At 44.6% G+C, this 21,143-nt stretch overlaps 1 protein-coding gene across 1 annotated transcript in view; it reads left to right on the top strand.

The window, feature by feature from the left end:
- The window catches only part of LOC124545656 (hemicentin-2-like), a 421,092-nt gene extending 405,319 nt beyond the window's left edge, over positions 1-15,773 (top strand). The window contains exons 12-13 of the mRNA XM_047124602.1: positions 5,250-5,396; positions 13,201-15,773. Of these exons, the coding sequence (XP_046980558.1) occupies positions 5,250-5,396; positions 13,201-13,395 (342 nt within the window). The 3' untranslated portion in view covers positions 13,396-15,773. The remainder of the gene's footprint in view (positions 1-5,249; positions 5,397-13,200) is intronic.
- Positions 15,774-21,143: the final 5,370 nt, after the last annotated feature.

Here is a 21,143-nt window from a genome sequence, read left to right as displayed (position 1 = left end):
ATTCTCTTCTCGTTGTAGACCGCTCTCCACAAATCATACATCCTCCGAGTTTTTCCCTTTTTTTCTTTATCTCTGAGCTTTCACCTGTACTTTCTAGCTCAGAGTGTGTGACTATAAATCTGTATGCTAATTGTTTTATTTGTGGATCTTCATCTACTTCTGTACTCCACAAACAATCGTAAATATGTGGCACAGGCTACTTTCTATATTAGTGTCACTTGCTCCCTTTCATGTTCCAGCGGCTGATGATTCGCGGAAGGAAAGACTTATGAAGCCCCCCCCCCCCCCCCCCCCGCCCCCCTGTGGGATCCAATCTCTAATTTTACCATCATGATCTTTCCGCGAGATATATGTAGGAGGAAGCATTATATTGGTTAACTCTTGCAGGACTGTACACTCTCGGAACTTTAAGAGCAAACAACAAAGTGATGCAAAATGCCTCTCTTGTAGCGTCCGCCATTTTCTGAGCATCTCCGTGATGCTTTCGCGCTTGCGAAATGAACCCGTAGCCCTAGTATCTATTCTATGAACTGATATGCTGTTATGAAAAAGAGATATGTTATTAAATACCTTAAATACTTCTTCTGCCTCTTCATATTTTTAAAGGAAAACCAGATGATTATACACTCCTGGAAATTGAAATACGAACACCGTGAAATCATTGTCCCAGGAAGGGGAAACTTTATTGACACATTCCTGGGGTCAGATACATCACATGATCACACTGACAGAACCACAGGCACATAGACACAGGCAACAGAGCATGCACAATGTCGGCACTAGTACAGTGTATATCCACCTTTCGCAGCAATGCAGGCTGCTATTCTCCCATGGAGACGATCGTAGAGATGCTGGATGTAGTCCTGTGGAACGGCTTGCCATGCCATTTCCACCTGGCGCCTCAGTTGGACCAGCGTTCGTGCTGGACGTGCAGACCGCGTGAGACGACGCTTCATCCAGTCCCAAACATGCTCAATGGGGGACAGATCCGGAGATCTTACTGGCCAGGGTAGTTGACTTACACCTTCTAGAGCACGTTGGGTGGCACGGGATACATGCGGACGTGCATTGTCCTGTTGGAACAGCAAGTTCCCTTGCCGGTCTAGGAATGGTAGAACGATGGGTTCGATGACGGTTTGGATGTACCGTGCACTATTCAGTGTCCCCTCGACGATCACCAGTGGTGTACGGCCAGTGTAGGAGATCGCTCCCCACACCATGATGCCGGGTGTTGGCCCTGTGTGCCTCGGTCGTATGCAGTCCTGATTGTGGCGCTCACCTGCACGGCGCCAAACACGCATACGACCATCATTGGCACCAAGGCAGAAGCGACTCTCATCGCTGAAGACGACACGTCTCCATTCGTCCCTCCATTCACGCCTGTCGCGACACCACTGGAGGCGGGCTGCACGATGTTGGGGCGTGAGCGGAAGACGGCCTAACGGTGTGCGGGACCGTAGCCCAGCTTCATGGAGACGGTTGCGAATGGTCCTCGCCGATACCCCAGGAGCAACAGTGTCCCTAATTTGCTGGGAAGTGGCGGTGCGGTCCCCTACGGCACTGCGTAGGATCCTACGGTCTTGGCGTGCATCCGTGCGTCGCTGCGGTCCGGTCCCAGGTCGACGGGCACGTGCACCTTCCGCCGACCACTGGCGACAACATCGATGTACTGTGGAGACCTCACGCCCCACGTGTTGAACATTTCGGCGGTACGTCCACCCGGCGTCCCGCATGCCCACTATACGCCCTCGCTCAAAGTCCGTCAACTGCACATACGGTTCACGTCCACGCTGTCGCGGCATGCTACCAGTGTTAAAGACTGCGATGGAGCTCCGTATGCCACGGCAAACTGGCTGACACTGACGGCGGCGGTGCACAAATGCTGCGCAGCTAGCGCCATTCGACGGCCAACACCGCGGTTCCTGGTGTGTCCGCTGTGCCGTGCGTGTGATCATTGCTTGTACAGCCCTCGCAGTGTCCGGAGCAAGTATGGTGGGTCTGACACACCGGTGTCAATGTGTTCTTTTTTCCATTTCCAGGAGTGTATATGCTCTACACGATTATAAACCGAAACTACAGAAAGAAATATCGTAGAACACTCAAAGTTATGTGTTCTTCTTTATTAGATATATTATTTACGACAAATTTTATTTCCTAAGGAGCATATCTGGGAATGAATAATATATCCAATTCGTAGAACGGGACATTACAGCACATTCTTGTACATGGGCAACGCAGAGTTATTGAAAACTGTGGACACCATTTCAGCTGGCTATATGTCTTGAATGTGTGTTGTATCTTAATTCTGTAAATGACATTTGATTGTAAATGAATGGAAGTTTGCAGATGTTCTATACGACCCCTTCGGCTAGACAAGGGAAATATAGACGTTAGCTTAATTTATCCCACACTCGATGGCGAATGGCTCCCATCACTGAGTTCACTGCAGCTGTCTTACATTTTCGTAGGTCACTGAAATGTAAACGGTGACTTTTACGTTCGCCCACGAGGAAAACTCTCAGGATTTGGGGGGATCAGGGGATCTCGCCAGCTAAAAGCAGATTGTTAAGTATTTATTCTCTATGCGACCTTTCCGTCGTTTAGGTAGCGATTCATTCAGGAAACATCGAAAATTTAAATGCCAAAGGGGTGGAGCTTCGTTGTGCTCGAATATGTAATACACTACTGGCCATTAAAATTGCTTCACCACGCAGATGACGTGCTACAGACGCGAAATTTAACCGACAGGAAGAAGATGCAGTGATATGCAAGTGAGTAGCTTTTCAGAGCATTCACACAAGGTTGGCGTCGGTGGCGACACCTACAACGTGCTGACGCGAGGAATCTTTCCAGCCGATTTCTGAAACACAAACAGCAGTTGACCGGCGTTACCTAATGAAACGTTGTTGTGATGCCTCGTGCAAGGAGGAGAAATGCGTGCCACCACGTTTCCGACTTTGATAGATGTCGGATTGTAGCCTATAGCGATTGCGGTTTATCGTATCACGACATTGCTGCTCGCGTTGGTCGAGATCCAATGACTGTTAGCAGAATATGGAATCGGTGGGTTCAGGAGGGTAATACGGAACGCCGTGCTGGATCCCAACGGCCTCGTATCACTAGCAGTCGAGATGACAGGCATCTTATCCGCTTGGCTGTAACGGATCGTGCAGCCACGTCTCATTCCGAGTCAACAGATGGGGACGTTTGCAAGACAACAATCATCTTCACGAACAGTTGGACGACGTTTCCAGCAACATGGACTATTAGCTCGGAGACCATGGCTGCAGTTACCCATGACGCTGCATCACAGACAGGAGTGTCCGCGATGGTCTACTCACCGACGAACCTGGGTGCACGAATGGCAAAACGTCATTTTTTCGGGTGAATCCAGGTTCTGTTTACAGCATCATGATGGTCGCATCCGTGTTTGGCGACATCACGGTGAACGCACATTGGAAGCGTGTATTCGTCATCGCCATACTGGCGAATCACCCGGCGTGATGGTATGGGATGCCATTGGTTACACGTCTCGGTCACCTCTTGTTCCATTGAAGGCACTTTGAACAGTGGACGTTACATTTCAGATGTGTTACGACCCGTGGCTCTACCCTTCATTCGATCGCTTCGAAACTTTACATTTCAGCAGGATAATGCACGGCCGCGTGTTGCAGGTCCTGTACGGGCCTTTCTGGATATAGTGGCCGAGCCCCTGTCTCGTCACAATACGCCAGTCACTACTCTTGATGAACTGTGGTATCGTGTTGAAGCCGCATCAGCAACTGTACCTGTACACGCCATCCAAGCTCTGTTTGACTCAATGCCCAGGCGTATGAAGGCCGTCATTACGGCCAGAGGTGGTAGTTCTGGGTACTGATTTCTCAAGATCTATGCACCCAAATTGCGTGACGATGTAATCACATGTCAGTTCTAGTATAATATATTTGTCCAATGAATACCCATTTATGATCTGCATTTCTTCTTGGTGTAGCAATTTTAATGGCCACTCGTGTATCTTGAATCTTCATTCCCTTGAGGAACAAATCAGCTTTGAAGCATTCTGAGATATGGTACTTCAGTAACCGTAATGTCGTCAAAAAAGTGTATATAAACCGTTGTCAACGATACTGTCGTAACTGTGTTACTTGGGGATTTTGTAGCCCCTTTATCCGAACCTAGTGCTTGTTGACTTTACTATTTAAGTGAAACGTAGCTCCATCACTAAAAATTACACGATACATAAATAATTCATCTTCTTCCACGTTTCGGAGCACACAGTCACAAAATTCTATATGATTCACAGTTGTTCGCCGTAGTCCAAGTTTCCTCCTCACTCTACAGGTTGATTGGGCTACGTTCAAAGCTAACCCGAATGCCCTCCACGTACTTCTCCGATACACGCAGTTGGCCTGGGCGGTTACCGTCACACAGACGGCCATTTTAGTCAAATTGTTTATTCCTTGTGGAAGGTTCAACGTTGAACGTACGCCAAAATGCACGCTCCACCGCAGTCGCAGACAAGCTGACGTGACATAGTAGCCATCTCGCTTTCAACTGACCTAATATGCGGCACTGGAGTGCGGCACTGGAGCACTCTTGTGGTAGTATTTGAAACTTTACATCATTCTCTTTCAAATATACCTGACGGAATTCACATACAATGTATAGTGTAGGAAACATAGCCAACAGAAAGTGATTCCATCTTTTTGAATCACTCTGTTTTTCATGCATCTTAAGGTAGGCAACCCAGCTTATATCATCTGTCCCAGTTGTGGATGATGTATGTATGTTTGCCTATCTCAAGGTGCGAAAAATTTTTTCCCAGGCGAGTTTTATTTTGTCCACCCTGTATATACATGAGTATTACACGCTGATGGCCAAGGAAGAGTGTTGGTGTAGTGCTGAATTTCACTGTACATCATGAGAAACCTAAGAGTGACGAGAAGTAAGGAGTCTGTGTTTTGTAAAAAAATTTTCTTTTCAAAATTCAGTCTTGATCGCACCACGTATGCTACAAGAACATAGGTGGAGCACTCTCAACTGGCTGACATCACAGCAGCTGAGGAGAGTGCTCGACCTACCGTCTTCGAAGGATGCCATGGGTCTGATGATGGTCATGCGATATTACCGAAACCGGTCACCTATGTTCTTGTAGCATACGTGGTGCGATCAAGACTGAATTTTAAAAACAAAATTTTTTAAAAAAATTTTTGATCGCTGTTCCAAAAATGTTCATTAAAATTGTTCAGTGTTCTGTGTTGCTAGAATGCACGGGGGGCAGCGACCAGCTAGTGGTGCGTCGCGTCTCGCCGCCCGCGCGCCCAACGCCGCCGTCCAGCGGGTCTCCAGCGCCGGGTCAGCCGCTCTGGCCGCAGCCGCGCACCTCCTCGCCCCTGGTACGTTACTCTGCTTCTGTCCAGCGACTCACTGAAATTACGGCTATCTCCGGAGCAGGACCAAGGGCCGAATTTACACACGCGCACGTTAGACTGCATCGCAGAAACTAACGCCACAAACAGTACTGCATTCGAGGGGTGAAGCCACATGAGCGGCACTCGTTCCCCGTCACTCGCTTTGCACACGGTATGAACGAAAGCGGCCGGCAGTTTCCTCATTCACCACAACACAGATGCACGCTCGCTGCGTGTGGGACAACAGGAGTTACATACTTCTACCGAAGGCAATACTGGAGAAAACTAGAAGAAAAGTTCATTAAACTGTAAGTCCAGGCACCACTGCTATTGAGATTTTGAGAAATTGACCTTTTACCTGCGGCTTCACTCATTTATGCCTTCAACACATACACTGACATACTTCTCCTTCCCCCTCTGTATCCACCCTCCCTCTGTCTGCCACCTCATCCTCCCACCTCTGTCTCCTCCCAATTCTCGCTGTCTCTCCATCTCCTCCTCCACTATTGGCCATTTCCTCCACCCCCTCTCTTACCATACCTTCCTCTCCCTCCCTCCCACCATATCCTCCTCCCTCTTCTCCTTCCCATTTTCTCCTCTCCCTCTTCCCTTTCCATCAGCCCACCACCCCTCTACACCTTCCATCTGCCACATGCATCCCTCATCTCCCCTCTACTTGCCAATTTCCTCCTCCCCCTCACTCTCTCCATCTCCTTCTCTATCCATCTCAACCTGTCCCTAGTCATGTTCCTAAGTATGACACCAGTTCAATAAAGCCAATACTACTTACACAACATTCCTGTCATGCAGGGCAGACTAAACATCAGGAACTTGATAATGATTTATTTGCCCCTGGCACAGAGGCCATCATACAAAGGAGGTCGAACAGCAGGCTGATACTACTCCAACATAACATGCCTCTCATGCAGAACAGCCTATGGGTCTGGGGGCCAGAAAAACTGTTTCATTCTCCTGACTACTAGGCTACCCGGCGAAGCAGGTTGATTTTGTTCTCACACAACATGCCGGTCACGGAAAAACCACGTTTCTCCCTCTCTCTCCTATTGGGGCAAGGAGGATACAAACTCACAGTTCTGATGCTGTTATTGTGTTAAATTGGACTGAAATCTATTGGTGTTTTGGAGAACATCTCAGGGTCATACATACAGACACACACACACACACACACACACACACACACACACACACACACACACACATATATATATATATATATATATATATATATATATATATATATATATATAGAGAGAGAGAGAGAGAGAGAGAGAGAGAGAGAGAGAGAGAGAGAGAGAGTCATTGTATGTCCAGTGATATCGAGATGCTACGACACGAATCGTCAGATATAAGGAAGATATACAGTGTGGTCAGAAATAGCCTAAAGTGCATGTAACGGTGCTCCATGGTAGATTCTGCTGAGAAATAATAATATCTCAGGAAAAACAATTCTATACATTGTTCCGTTTCTGAGTTAATTAGCATTGCATTTAGCCAGTCAGCACGTTGTACATCCAACTTCAAGTGGGTAGCCAGAGACAGTGTCATCAAATGTGTTCTTCTTTTGGTACCTTAGAACAGTCTGGCTCATCATCATCATCATCATCCTTTAAGACTGATTATGCCTTTCAGCGTTCAGTCTGGAGCATAGCCCCCCTTATAAAATTCCTCCATGATCCCCTATTCAGTGCTAACATTGGTGCCTCTTCTGATGTTAAACCTATTACTCCAAAATCATTCTTAACCGAATCCAGGTACCTTCTCCTTGGTCTGCCCCGACTCCTCCTATCCTCTACTGCTGAACCCATGAGTCTCTTGGGTAACCTTGCTTCTCCCATGCGTGTAACATGACCCCACCATCTAAGCCTGTTCGCCCTGACTGCTACATCTATAGAGTTCATTCCCAGTTTTTCTTTGATTTCCTCATTGTGGACACCCTCCTGCCATTGTTCCCATCTACTAGTACCTGCAATCATCCTAGCTACTTTCATATCCGTAACCTCAACCTTGTTGATAAGGTAACCTGAATCCACCCAGCTTTCGCTCCCATACAACAAAGTTGGTCGAAAGATTGAACGGTGCACAGATAACTTAGTCTTGGTACTGACTTCCTTCTTGCAGAAGAGAGTAGATCGTAGCTGAGCGCTCACTGCGTTAGCTTTGCTACACCTCGCTTCCAGTTCTTTCACTATGTTGCCATCCTGTGCGAATATGCATCCTAAGTACTTGAAACCGTCCACCTGTTCTAACTTTGTTCCTCCTATTTGGCACTCAATCCGTTTATATTTCTTTCCCACTGCCATTACTTTCGTTTTGGAGATGCTAATCTTCATACCATAGTCCTTACATATCTGACCTATCTCTGAAATATTACTTTGCAAACTTTCAATCGAATCTGCCATCACAACTAAGTCATCTGCATATGCATGACTGCTTATTTTGTGTTCACATATCTTAATCTCACTCAGCCAGTTTATTGTTTTCAACATATGATCCATAAATAATATGAACAACAGTGGAGACAGGTTGCAGCCTCGTCTTACCCCTGAAACTACTCTGAACCATGAACTCAATTTACCGTCAACTCTAACTGTTGCCTGACCATCCATGCAAAGACCTTTAATTGCTTGTAAAAGTTTGCCTCCTATTCCATAATCTCGTAGAACAGACAATAACTTCCTCCTAGGAACCCGGTCATATGCCTTTTCTAGATCTATAAAGCGTAGATACAATTCCCTGTTCCACTCATAACACTTCTCCATTATTTGCCGTAAGCTAAAGATCTGGTCCTGACAACCTCTAAGAGGCCTAAACCCACACTGATTTTCATCCAATTGGTCCTCAACTAATGCACTTTCCTTTCAACAATACCCGAGAAGATATTACCCACAACGCTGATTAAAGAGATACCTCTGTAGTTGTTACAATCTTTTCTGTTTCCATGTTTAAAGATTGGTGTGATTACTGCTTTCGTCCAGTCTGATGGAACCTGTTCCGACTCCCAGGCCATTTCAGTTATCCTGTGTAGCCATTTAAGACCTGACATTCCACTGTATTTGATGAGTTCTGACTTAATTTCATCCACCCCAGCTGCTTTATTGCACTGCAATCTATTGACCATTTTCTCCACTTCCTCAAATGTGATCCTATCCCATTCTACCTTGAAATCTGAAACATTACTGATCGCATTTTCACCAACATTGAGCAACTCTTCAAAATATTCCCTCCATCTGCCCAAGGCATCCACAGGATTCACCAGCAGTTTTCCTGACCTGTCCAAAATACTTGTCATTTCCTTCTTACCTCCCCTTCTAAGGCTGCTAATTACACTCCAGAATGGTTTTCCAGCAGCTTGACCCATAGTCTCCAACCTGTTTCCAAAGTCTTCCCAAGATTTCTTCTTGGATGTTGCAATTATCTGTTCGGCTTTGTTTCTTTCTTCAACATAACTTTCTCTGTCTACCTGAGTTCTAGCATGTAGCCATTTCTGATACGCCTCCTTTTTCCTTTTACAGGCTGCCTTGACTGTGTCATTCCACCAAGCTGTTTGCTTCATCCTACTTTTACATACTACTGTTCCAAGACATTCTTCAGCCACTTCTAGTACTGTGTCCCTGTACCTTGTCCATTCCTTTTCGAATGACTGTAATTGACTACATTCAACTAACTGGTACCTTTCTGAGATCGCTGTTATGTACTTGTGCCTGATTTCCTTATCCTGAAGTTTCTCCACTCTTATCCTCCTAGCCGGCCGCGGTGGTCTAGCGGTTCTAGGCGCTCAGTACGGAACCGCGCGACTGCTACGGTCGCAGGTTCGAAACCTGCCTCGGGTATGGCTGTGTGTGATGTCCTAGGTTAGTTAGGTTTAAGTAGTTCTAAGTTCTAGGGGACTGATGACCACAGATGTTAAGTCCCATAGTGCTCAGAGCCATTTGAACCATTTCTTTCTTATCCTCCTACATATGGACCTGACCTCCTGCACTTTCGGCCTCACAGTTCCAATTTCACTGCAGATTAAATAATGATCAGTGTCATCAAAGAATCCCCTGAATACACGTGTGTCCCTCACAGCCTTCCTGAATTCCTGATCTGTTATTATATAGTCAATGACAGATCTGGTTCCCCTGCCTTCCCAAGTATACCGGTGAATGTTCTTATGAAACTTCCTGGCAGATTAAAACTGTGTGCCCGACCGAGACTCGAACTCGGGACCTTTGCTTTTCGCGGGCAAGTGCCCGCGAAAGGCAAAGGTCCTGAGTTCGAGTATCGGTCGGGCACACAGTTTTAATCTGCCAGGAAGTTTCATATCAGCGCACACTCCGCTGCAGAATGAAAATCTCATTCTGGAATGTTCTTATGTTTAAAAAAGTAGTTTGTGATTACTAAGCCCATACTGGCACAGAAATCCAAGAGTTGTTTCCCATTCCTGTTGGCCTACATATCCTCTCCAAATTTACCCATAACCTTGTCATACCCTTCTGTTCGATTTCCAATCCTGGCGTTAAAATCACCCATGAGCAGAACACTGTCCTTGTCCTTTACTCTAACAACTACATCACTGAATGCCTCATAAAAACTATCCATCTTATCTTTATCTGTCCCTTCACAATGCGAATATACTGCCACAATCCTAATTTTCTTGCTAGGCACTGTCAAATCTATCCACATCAGTCGTTCGTTTACATACCTTATTGCAACTACGCTGGGTTCCATTTCTTTCCTGATGTAAAGCCCTACACCCCATTGTGCTATTCCTGCTTTGACTCCTGACAGGTAGACCTTGTATTCTCCCACTTCCTCTCCTTTCTCACCCCTTACCCGAATGTCACTAACAGCTAAAACGTCCAGCCCCATCTTACTTGCAGCCTCTGCCAGCTCTACCTTCTTCCCAGAGTAGCCCCCATTGATATTAACAGCTCCCCATCTCATTACCATTTGTTTGCCAAGTCGTATCTTAGGAATCCCTGGTTTGTCAGTTAGAGGTGGGACTCTGTCACCTCCAAAGGTCCGAGGCGTTTTGCTCTGATTGTTGCCACCATCATATTTAAAGTACCATTGCAGCAGGTTGATAGCCTTACTTGCCCCGAGTCCCATTGTGTTTTACCCCTAACGGCTGAGGGACTAACCGGTGGATTTGGTAGTCTTTGCCATATGAGCACAAAGGTGACCACGACTCAGAATATGTCCGAGATGCCCAGCCTTATTCCAAAGTAACTGGTATCCCGACTGTCGGGACCACTTACTTGGCCACACATACGCTGCCCGTGGTTCATGAACTAGGACATGACTACAGGAACCCACACCATGAACAGTCTGGCTAACTTCAGTTAATTGATTCAGAAACACGAAATTTTTTCTTAACAGTTTTACCTCAGCACAGTCTACCCTGCCACACCTTTACAAGCTCTTGAAACTTTTTCTGACCAACCTGTATAATTGTTCATAGCTATGATTGATGCACGAAATAACCTCAACAGTAATTGCTACGGAAGAATGGAGGGGATACCATTTTTATCGGAACATAGGGAAAGGTTTTGGTTGCAGTGTATTGCCTTGTAGGCGACTGAATAATTTACTGTTTTTGCAAGGGTCGCATTCAATCCTGACTGGTTAAAATGACACCTTTAAGTTCTAGTATTTTGTAACTGAACTGACAAATAAAAAGTAAATGTACACGTCAAAACCACTAAGAACTGATGCGACCATGTAGTGACGAATTTATCATCTCTATTTCATTGTACACTCTCGTTGATGGGCTACAGACACCACACAGAACCTCTCTGAGGGAAATGGAAATGTAGTAAATCTAATAACTATTGACTTGCATTTAGAAACCTTATCATTTATCACTGAAATTAAACATCAGATGCAATATCACCAAGACATTTACTATCTTATGTTACTTTAAACCATTACGTAACAATATGGGGAGTCGGTATGGATTAGCAACAGCAGAAATGTAATTCTATTTCGATAGACGATAGTGGAGAAATGGAAGTTGTCACTCGTTGAACTCACTAGCATGAGGTCTGACTAAGCATGCGATTAATGAAATGGTGGAAGTCTGCTACAACATGGCGTCCTATACCATGCCTTTAATCAGCACTGTCCCCAGAATACTGGAAATTAATTATTCGTATTGCTAGCTAAGCATAGTAACGTAAAGGAAGGAAACAGCACAAGGCCCATCGATGGCTTCAAAGTCCAACTACCTGAATGATTTCGAACTGACACTGTGCCCTAAGTGCTAGATCTGGAACCCACACGAAATACTTAAACGCCACACGCAGTAGTCAAAACAAAGTAAATCATTCCTCGCTCCCAGTGACGCTGATGCCATCGGGTTTTTAATGCGACCTAATTTCAACACGAGCTATCATCCGACACTGTCCGCCCCTGGTAGCTGAGTGGACAGCGCAACGGAATGTCATACCTAACGGCCCGGGTTCGATTCCCAGCTGGGTCGGGTTCCGTACAGGTCGCGATTCGAGACAGGACACCGGTCTATCTGGAAGGCCAGCATCAACTGGGAGGCAGAAGTGGGAGACAATCAAGCACCCACTTTATAGTCCCGATCTCTCCCCTTGCGATCATCACGCTTTCGCACATTAGAAAAGGCCTTGGAAAGTCGATGATAACTGTAGGACGAGGGCGTGCAGCAGGCACTTACAGACTTCTTCACGCAGTAAAATATGGTTCAAATGGCTCTAAGCACTATGAGACTTAACATCTGAGGTCATCAGTCCCCTAGACTTAGAACTACTTAAACCTAACTAACCTAAGGACATCACACACATCCATGCCCGAGGCAGGATTCGAACCTGCGACCGTAGCAGCAGCGCGGTTCCGGACTGAAGCGACTAGGCGCTACAGTCTGGAACCGCGTGACCGCTACGGTCGCAGGTTCGAATCCTGTCTCGGGCATGGATGTGTGTGATGTCCTTAGGTTAGTTAGGTTTAAGTAGTTCTAGGGGACTGATGACCACAGATGTTGAGTCCCATAGTGCTCAGAGCCAGCCACTGAAGCGGTTAGAACCGCTCGGCCACAGCGGCCGGCCATGCAGCAGGACACGGGGTTTTACCAAACGGGTAGCTTCAACCTGGTGCATCGTGGGATGATTGCCTGAATGTTCTTGGCTATTTTGTCTGATTGACATATCGATACTGGTTTAAATGCCCTTAGAAACGAAACTTTATGATCGCCCCTTGTACGCGTATTTGTATGCCTAAGTGTATTCATAAATTTGCGTGTGTGCCTTCATCCGCATGTGCATATACGCACATAGGATCCATACATGTCACAGAAACTTTCTCGCTGCTCAGACTTGTCCTTTTTGTAATTACTGCGTAGGTTTTATGAATAAATTTTATGCAGAGAATGACACAGTCTCTGGTTCAGGGGTCTGAAAATCGCTTAGAAGGATGCGTTCTGATTACAGGAGTTCTGTGAAGCCTGTTTCTATAAGCAAAAATTTTTAACGTTTGTTATTAACTCAGTAGCGCACAAAAAACGAGGTAATGCAGTTTTCAACGGCTAATTCTCTGAACATTTTCAGGCCACGTTTCCGTTTGTATCGTAAAGTCACTCTACACATTTAGTGTATAGTTTTTTGACAAAGTAAAAATAAAATGTACTCTTATGATATATTCTTGGAAATGCCATGTAGTGTGTGATCTCTAAAACAGACAATATCAACTGTGGAGGCATGCTGTTGGTCAGCGCACAATTTGCTAGAAATGCCAAATATCGATCATGTGATCTGCTTTGCAGATGACGTCACCGACGGAGCAGGCGACGTCCTCGGCCAGCTCTGAGAGCGGCGGCGCCCCGCGGCCCCGGGACCTGCGCCTCAGCAGGCACTCGCCGCCCCCGCAGCCCACCACCCCCGCGCCGGACCTCGAACTCAACGGTCACGCCATCAAGGAGCGCCTCATGACGTCACGAATCCCTGAGAGTTGCGTATGATGGGACGGCGCCGGCGGCCGCGCGCCGCTGGTCCGCAGGATGATGGCTGCAGACGCCACTGGCCACTACCTGGCCACGGATGTCTAACAGTCTGCGAGGAGCTGACTGCAGGCATCACTGGACGCTGCCTGGCTGTAAATCCTGGAAGTCCAGTCTGCAGCCGCTGAACTGCAAAGAATTGGCTGCTGGCGCCATTGGATACTAGCTGCTCGCGGATGTCTAACTGAGTCACATGGGGCTGACTTCGGACACCACTGATGGCTGCCTGGCTTCAGAAGTCCAATCAGTCCTTACTGTAGTCTAGGGTGTCGACTGCTGACGTCACTGGCTACTACCAAAAGGTGAATGTCTATCTGATCTTTATGGTGGTGGAATAAGATGTGACTGGACACTGTCTGGCTATGTTAGTACACACAACACCGCCGAAATCCATGACATTCGCAGAAGATGTCACTGGTTACTAGCTGGCCACGTGTATTTACTCTATCTGTGTACAGCTGGTTTCACAGACATGTGGATACAATGTAATCCCCGAAGTGCAACCTGAAGTTGTTGAAGAGAGTACCAATGACAACTACTTTGCAACAGATGCTTCATATGCGACCACTGGACCCAGCGGTGCCCTCTGCAGACGCTGTCATCAGCCGTCCTCGAGCGCCTAGTATGTCGCCAAGTCGTCTGAAAGATTATTACTATGGACAGCCAAAGACTGAGCTATGTGGGACCCAGAGAAAATTTGCCCATATGCGCAGAAGCATTTATCATCCACGGACATACCCAGTTGGAACAAGGTTTCCATATTGGTTGCAATGGAGAATTCGGAACTGTCTGAGTGATTATAGCTATTAACGTCTCACATACATTAGGAGGATTTCTTTTCTGACACGCTTCAACTGAATATCGTATTACGTGCTGGTATCGTCCTATGTAATGAACCGTGAAAGGCTCTACAAGAAAGCAACTACGGCTGATTTTCGAGTTGCCAGAAATGTTTTAATGCGATGTCGTAAAGTACCTTTTAAAAGGGAAAGACTACTTGTCAACACAACACTGCAAGCATCAAGACCTAATAAGCCCGTCGTATGTAAATGTTTCTTGCAACTTCACCCTGAACGTACCGACTGTGTTGTCATGATCTGTAATTAGTGACCAATTCCTCACGAAGTAGGTACCACCGTGGACCATTACGGAACATGTATCTACTCACTGGCAGTGACTGTACCAGATGTGTGTCACTCAGTATACCAGAAATGGCTTAACGTCATTTTCAACGGATTTTGTAGAAGCTAATAGAGCGCCCCTTCATTCTTTTTTGTCTCAACATTTGAGCTGAAGCTATTCTTTGAATTACTCTGCTCTTCACACTACTGATCACTTTTCTCAACACGTGAGTGTTTCCTTTAGCCTATCGGTTTCTTATTGTCAGACCGACATTGCTGGCCTTTTTCACTGCTTCCTCCTAACAAGAAACCAAAGAGAGCATCATCTTACGTTAATTTCATAAATTAATCTAAAGATCGTGCTAAAATAAAATCAAATCGTTTGTTACGTGCTTTGTAGTGATAAGTTATCCAGTTGTGAAGAACGAAAATTTAAATCGTATTCAACATGGATACAATTTGAAAGTGAAAAATTTATTTATTTTTCTTCTGTGCAGCGCCATAGTACCCATTTTTTTGTATACGTTACCGTGCAGTTTTCTTCCCGTTCGTTGTGCTCAAGCATTGAGACTTGTGGTGTCTTACTGACTAGAATTATTGGCGGAACTGTGATTAAATTTGTCTAAACAGGGTGTTTTTAAATAAATGAACAATGAGAAAGTTTACAGGGAAATAAACAGCTCTAGGTGTGGATCAAGTTGTCGTTAGTTAAATAAAATTATTCTTTTGATGACCTTCAGACGACACTTGTCAAACGGTGAAACGCTGATATCCTATAACCTTAATTCTGAAGAAAGCTGACTGCCCACACTGTATCAAATAAAAAGTACCGAAGTAGCTTCCTGCCGTTTATCATTAAATTGGTGTTGTGTGTCGAACGATCAAATAACGATGTTGTATCGGAGGGAATAAAGATAAAGGCGTATGTGAGTTCAAATATGAGTGCAAATTACGAGATCAAAACTATATCATTGTATTCTTCCTGTGTGATACTCGAACATTTAACGTATACATTTTCTGTCGTGCTGTTGATTCATTTTCAGTTTGAACTGTGCGCGTGACGATTGATTAGGCAGGTAAATGAAGCCGCAGGGAATCGATGATCTCATAGCAACGAACAACAAGACTTTTAATTGGTGAGACTCTATTGATGTTTTATGTGTGTAGTGTTTTATACGTATAATAAAAGACTTTCGCGGCGTTTCCGTAAAAGGAATGTTTTATGTGTTATCACTGTATGAAATGTTCGACAAATGTATATATTATTGACTAATGAAATCGTTAAAACTGATGTGGACAATTTTTGTGTCTAGTTCAGAACTCAAACAATATAAACTTGTGATTCTGATCAAAAATGTGTTTTCCTAATGTATATCCATTGCCCAATATTATGATCCTGACCAGTGTATCAATTTTCTTGGAATGTTCTATGTAGAAATGACGTGCAAGGTTGAATGCCTCAACAGGAGGCATATAGAATCTTATAGTGCCACTGATGATATCTAACGAGTTGCCGAACATCAGTGTTGTTCGAATGCACCAGATACTTCCAACCACAGTTTCTTCTGCATATCCATTTCCGTCATATCTGCAAAAAACTGTTTACACTAAGGTTTCCTCGTACACCAAATAAAGTCTGTTCAGCAAACTTAGGACGAAACCATTCCAAGATACGATAACTTTTCATTTAGAAGTACACGTTACACATCAACTTATATTACAGAGGAGCAAATAATTCAATAAAAATATTTGACAAATCAGTCTTATATACAGACATGCTTTCTAAAGTTAAATAGGAGATGGAACAATGAAGCACCACACACTTTAATTTTAAAGTAACTCAAATGTAGGTCATCATGGGGTAGCAACGTTTAAATCATTTGTGAAATTAACGTGCGGTAACAAGAAAATGGAGAGCACTCAGAATAAAAAGAAAATCCAACTTCTGGTTTTCGTGTATTTCCTTTCGTATTGCACTTTCTCCCGAAACAAATTAACACATACTCGTGCAGTGATATATCTCTCTAAATAATCGATTTTATTTTCATAATGGTTGAATATTCTAGAATACACTGTTCTCGTGGAAATTGACTTCATTTATACAAACAAAAACGTAAATAGTATTGGTTAAAAACAGTCTTGGTTGCAATTTTAGTTTTTTATTTTTCAACGACGCGTTTCGCCTTATTTAGGCATCTTCAGGTTATCTTTTCTAGATGGAGGTGAGAGGCATCAAAATCTGCATAACGCGTTCCCGTTCACAGGAGCGAGTAACAGAGTAAGATGGGGGCTCAGGTAATAAGCATAATGCACCACAGCCAACCAGTACGTAAATGTACGTTTGTTTAAAATCGTATATCTCCGAAATTTTTTCACCAGTGGCTATGAAGTTCTGTCACAACATTGCATTACAATATGCGCGTGTTTTTATATACCTACTGGAGAACCATTTGGTCTCTGAGACGCTGAGAACCAATAGGGTCTGAGGCACGCCTTAGTCGTACCCATATGAAAACGATAGAAATCAAAGAGACCTTTTCGTGAATGTTCATAGACACAGTTAGGGCCTAAGGCATGAATGAACTCACCATAAAATCGAGGAGTCAAGAAAATGCATACATGCTACAATCTCAAAATAAACATGGTGTGCTTTGGGCTCTAATGGACCTCACATTCGTTTGTTCAAAATCTTAAATATCCGAAAGTTCTACACCGATTTCTTTGTAACTTTGACTGTGCGTTGTAATCGAATACGCGGGTGTTTTTACTCACATCATAAAAGGTTTTTCATCACCTCGGTTCCGGGAGTTCCGGAACCTCTACAGAAAATTGGAATGAAGACCAACATAAACTTCATTTCCAACCTTTTTATTGCTTATGAAAAGCACACATTGCATGAAGCACCATCATACAGCGAGACCTTCAGAAGTGGTGGTCCAGACTGCTTCACACACCGGTACCTCTAATACCCAATAGCACGTCCTCTTGGCTGTGTTCGTTCTGGCATACTATCCGCAAGTTCACCAAGGCACTGTTGGTCATTATTGTCCAACTCCTCAACGGCGTTTTGGCGTAGATCCCTAAGAGTGGTTGGTGGATCACATCGTCCATAAACAGCCCTTTTCCATATATCCCAAGCATGTTCGATAGGGTTCATGTCTGGTGAACATGCTGACCACTCAAGTCGAGCAATGTCGTTATCCTGAAGGAAGTAATTCACGAGATTTGCACGAGGGGGGGGGGGGGGGAGGTGCGAATGCTGCCGGTATGGTTGCACTATCGGTCGGAGGATGGCATTCACGTATTGTACAGCCGTTATGCTCCTTCCATGACCACCTGCGGCGTACGTCGGCCCCACATAATGCCACCCAAAAACAGCTGGGAACCTCCACCTTGCTGCACTCTCTGGACAGTGTGTCTAAGGCGTTCAGCCTGACCGGGTTGCCTCCAAACACATCTACTATGATTGTCTGGTTGAAGGCAAATGCGGCCCTCATCAGTTAAGAGAACATGATGCCAATCCTGAGCTGTCCATTCGGTATGTCGTTGGGTCCACCTGTACAGCGCTGCATGGTGTCTTGGTTGCAAAGACGTACCTCAACATGGACGTTGGGAGTGAAGTTTCGCATCATGCAGACTATTGCGCACAGTTTGAGTCGTAACACGACGTCCTGTGGCTGCACGAAAAGCGTTATTCAATATAGTAGCGTTGCTGTGAGGATTCCTCCGAGCCATCATATGTAGGAAGTGGTCATCCACAGCAGTAGAAGCCCTTGGGCGGCCTCAGCGAGGGATGTCATCGACAGTTCCTGGCCCTCTGTATCTCGTCTATGACCGAACAACATCGCTTTGGTTCATCCGAGACAGTTTGACACTTCCCTAGTTGGGAGTAACAATGCGAACGCTCTGGAACCGCGGTACTGACTTTGTAGGCATAGTTGAACTACAGACAACACGAGCTGTGTACCTCTGTTCCTGATAGATTGACTGGAACTGATCGGCTGCTGGACCCCCTCCGTCCAATAGGCGCTGCTCATGCTTGGTTGTTTAAAATTTTTGGCAGGTTCAGTGACATCTCTGAACAGTCAAAGGGACTCTGCGATACAATATCCACAGTCAACGTCTGTGTTCAGGAGTTCTGGAAGCGAGGGTGAGGAGAAACTTTTTTTGATGTGTGTATACCGACTGGAGCACCGAATGATATATAATAAAAATGTGATATACACGTATTAAATATAAATTTATATACCATATAACGCACCCATAGCTATGTAAAAACTCTCACGGATTCCAATGCGACGTTGTTTAATACTTTCAAAGAAGTCGGTGAAAAACTTTCGAATATTTAAGATCACAAACACTTACACTTGTGTAAATAAAAGTGTAAATGTTCGTTTACTCAAAATCGTAAATCTCCGGAAGTTCTTCACCGACCGCTGTGAAATTTTGAAACAACGTAGCATTGGAATACGTGCGAATTTTTATAAACGCGCTATTAATATATGTAATATATAGATGACTGTGTAATATATTTAGAGAAAACGTTAATACCAAAAATGTTCAGACGTTCTTGACAGATTAACTTCATATTTTCAAATGGTACCGTGAAGAACATTTTATTATTACAGAAACTGAATTTGCAGAAACAGAAAACAACGTTCGAGGTCCGAGAGAGGGGGACATGGAGATGGACAGAGGAAGGGGGATGTGTTGGTGGACTAGGAGACAGGATAGGAGCAGATAAAGAGGAGGCAAGAGAAGTTGGATAGAGACAAGAGGGAAGGGGGTAAAGTGATGGGGAAGGAGGGAGAGATGGGCAGAGACAGGATCAAAGTAGGGTGCGAACATCGGCCTTGTCAGAAAACTAAATTACAGTCTACGTGAACGAGAAGTGATCATATTGTGTACACAACTGCACATGCACATCATCACGTAAAAAACTTGCCCCCGTCACTGTGACGAATGCGATCCGGCACTGTCAGATCTCCTCGGGGCATTCACACGCCGAGTGTCGGCTGTGATACGACGTTGTGCCACACTGGTATCGATTGGGCGCATCACTGTCTACTGTGTTAAAGAAAGCCGCACTTATGGTCGACATTGAGAGAGTTTGCGGTGCTTCAGATGTCGTCAAACTATTTGTGATGACAGTTGTTTTCCTGCAAAGAGGTTATTTCGTGGCTCGAGTGCACCTAAGTGAATATATAATTTTTCCGCATCTTTTCGAATCACTAACAAATATTTATTATTTAATTGCCATTACAGATATTTAAAATCTTAGTCACCATGGAGAGCCCCTCATACAAACCGCTGTGTGAAGTCCCTTAAACATAGCCACTGACTGATGAAATTCACCATTTCGAATGAACCATATACTCCATTGACATTTGAACATGCACTCCCGAAACCTTTCAAATATTTTCAGTAATACGTATTTTTCACGATAGAAAAATATAATTTTATTAAAAACAGAAATTACGTGTAAAATTTTCGAAAATTGCAACAGTTTTAAAATTGCTGCATATGTTAAAAATGTGCATATTTGTTCCCGAAACTGCATTCAGTGTACATCTTAGCTTTGACGTAGATTGTTTCAACACCTCAACTTAATTTTGCCTTTAATCGGCCAACCATTTTCCTTTTAAATATCCGCGAAGAAGAGTCATTAGCAGAGAGTCCGGGAACTATGAGTCACGAAGCTTTGGGTATCTTGTGTTCTTTTGTGATGGTTTCATGAATATATGGCAGGGATTGCTGCACGTATCTGCTGGAAGAAGCTGTCTTACCTTTGTAGTTCCTTTACCTGGGAGAAGACGTTCTCGAAAATTTGAAGACAAACGTCTGTACAGACAGTGCTTTAAAGAACAAGCGACAGGCATTTCTACTGATAAATCCAGCGCACCGTACTCCAGTCTTCGTAAGTCTCGAACCGCAAGACCGCTACGGTCGCAGGTTCGAATCCTGCCTCGTGCATGGATGTTTGTGATGTCCTTAGGTTAGTTAGGTTAAACTCGTTCTAAGTTCTAGGGGACTAATGACCTCAGCAGTTGAGTCCCATACTGCTCAGAGCCATTTTGAACTCCAGTCTTCTTTGATAAAAAAAAAGAGGAATGTGATGTATGATGTGGGATTATGTACCGGACCAGTAGCTATTTGTCTGACAGTGTCGGATATGATGGTTTAACAATAAGCTCATGTTTGGAAGCGGAACGACACATGGTTCGAATTCCACTTCAAACTGTAGGTTCTCTTCGCCCGGCAGTACTATTCGACTACGCTAGCGAAATGCAAACTGCTGAAGTAGCACACAATTTAAAGATTTGCGCTAGCCTGTTGAGCAAAACGGAATCAGATTAATTTGGCTATTTGTATCGCCATAAAAATAAAACCAAGCTTCATCACACATAAAATACAGTGTTGGATCAAGATCGACAACATTTTTGAGCAAACTCTCGCAATTCTTAATCCTCGTTTCCTTATCAGCTAGAACCAATGTACAAACACATGGAACGTGGTAAGGTTTCAAACAAGATGTTTTAACTACAGAACGACAAGATGTACATTTAATACCCGACTTTGTTGGTCTGT

Source organism: Schistocerca americana, chromosome 8, assembly GCF_021461395.2.
Source record: "Schistocerca americana isolate TAMUIC-IGC-003095 chromosome 8, iqSchAmer2.1, whole genome shotgun sequence".
NCBI classification, from domain to species: Eukaryota; Metazoa; Arthropoda; class Insecta; order Orthoptera; family Acrididae; genus Schistocerca; species Schistocerca americana.
This window is presented reverse-complemented; position numbering and strand designations above follow the sequence as displayed.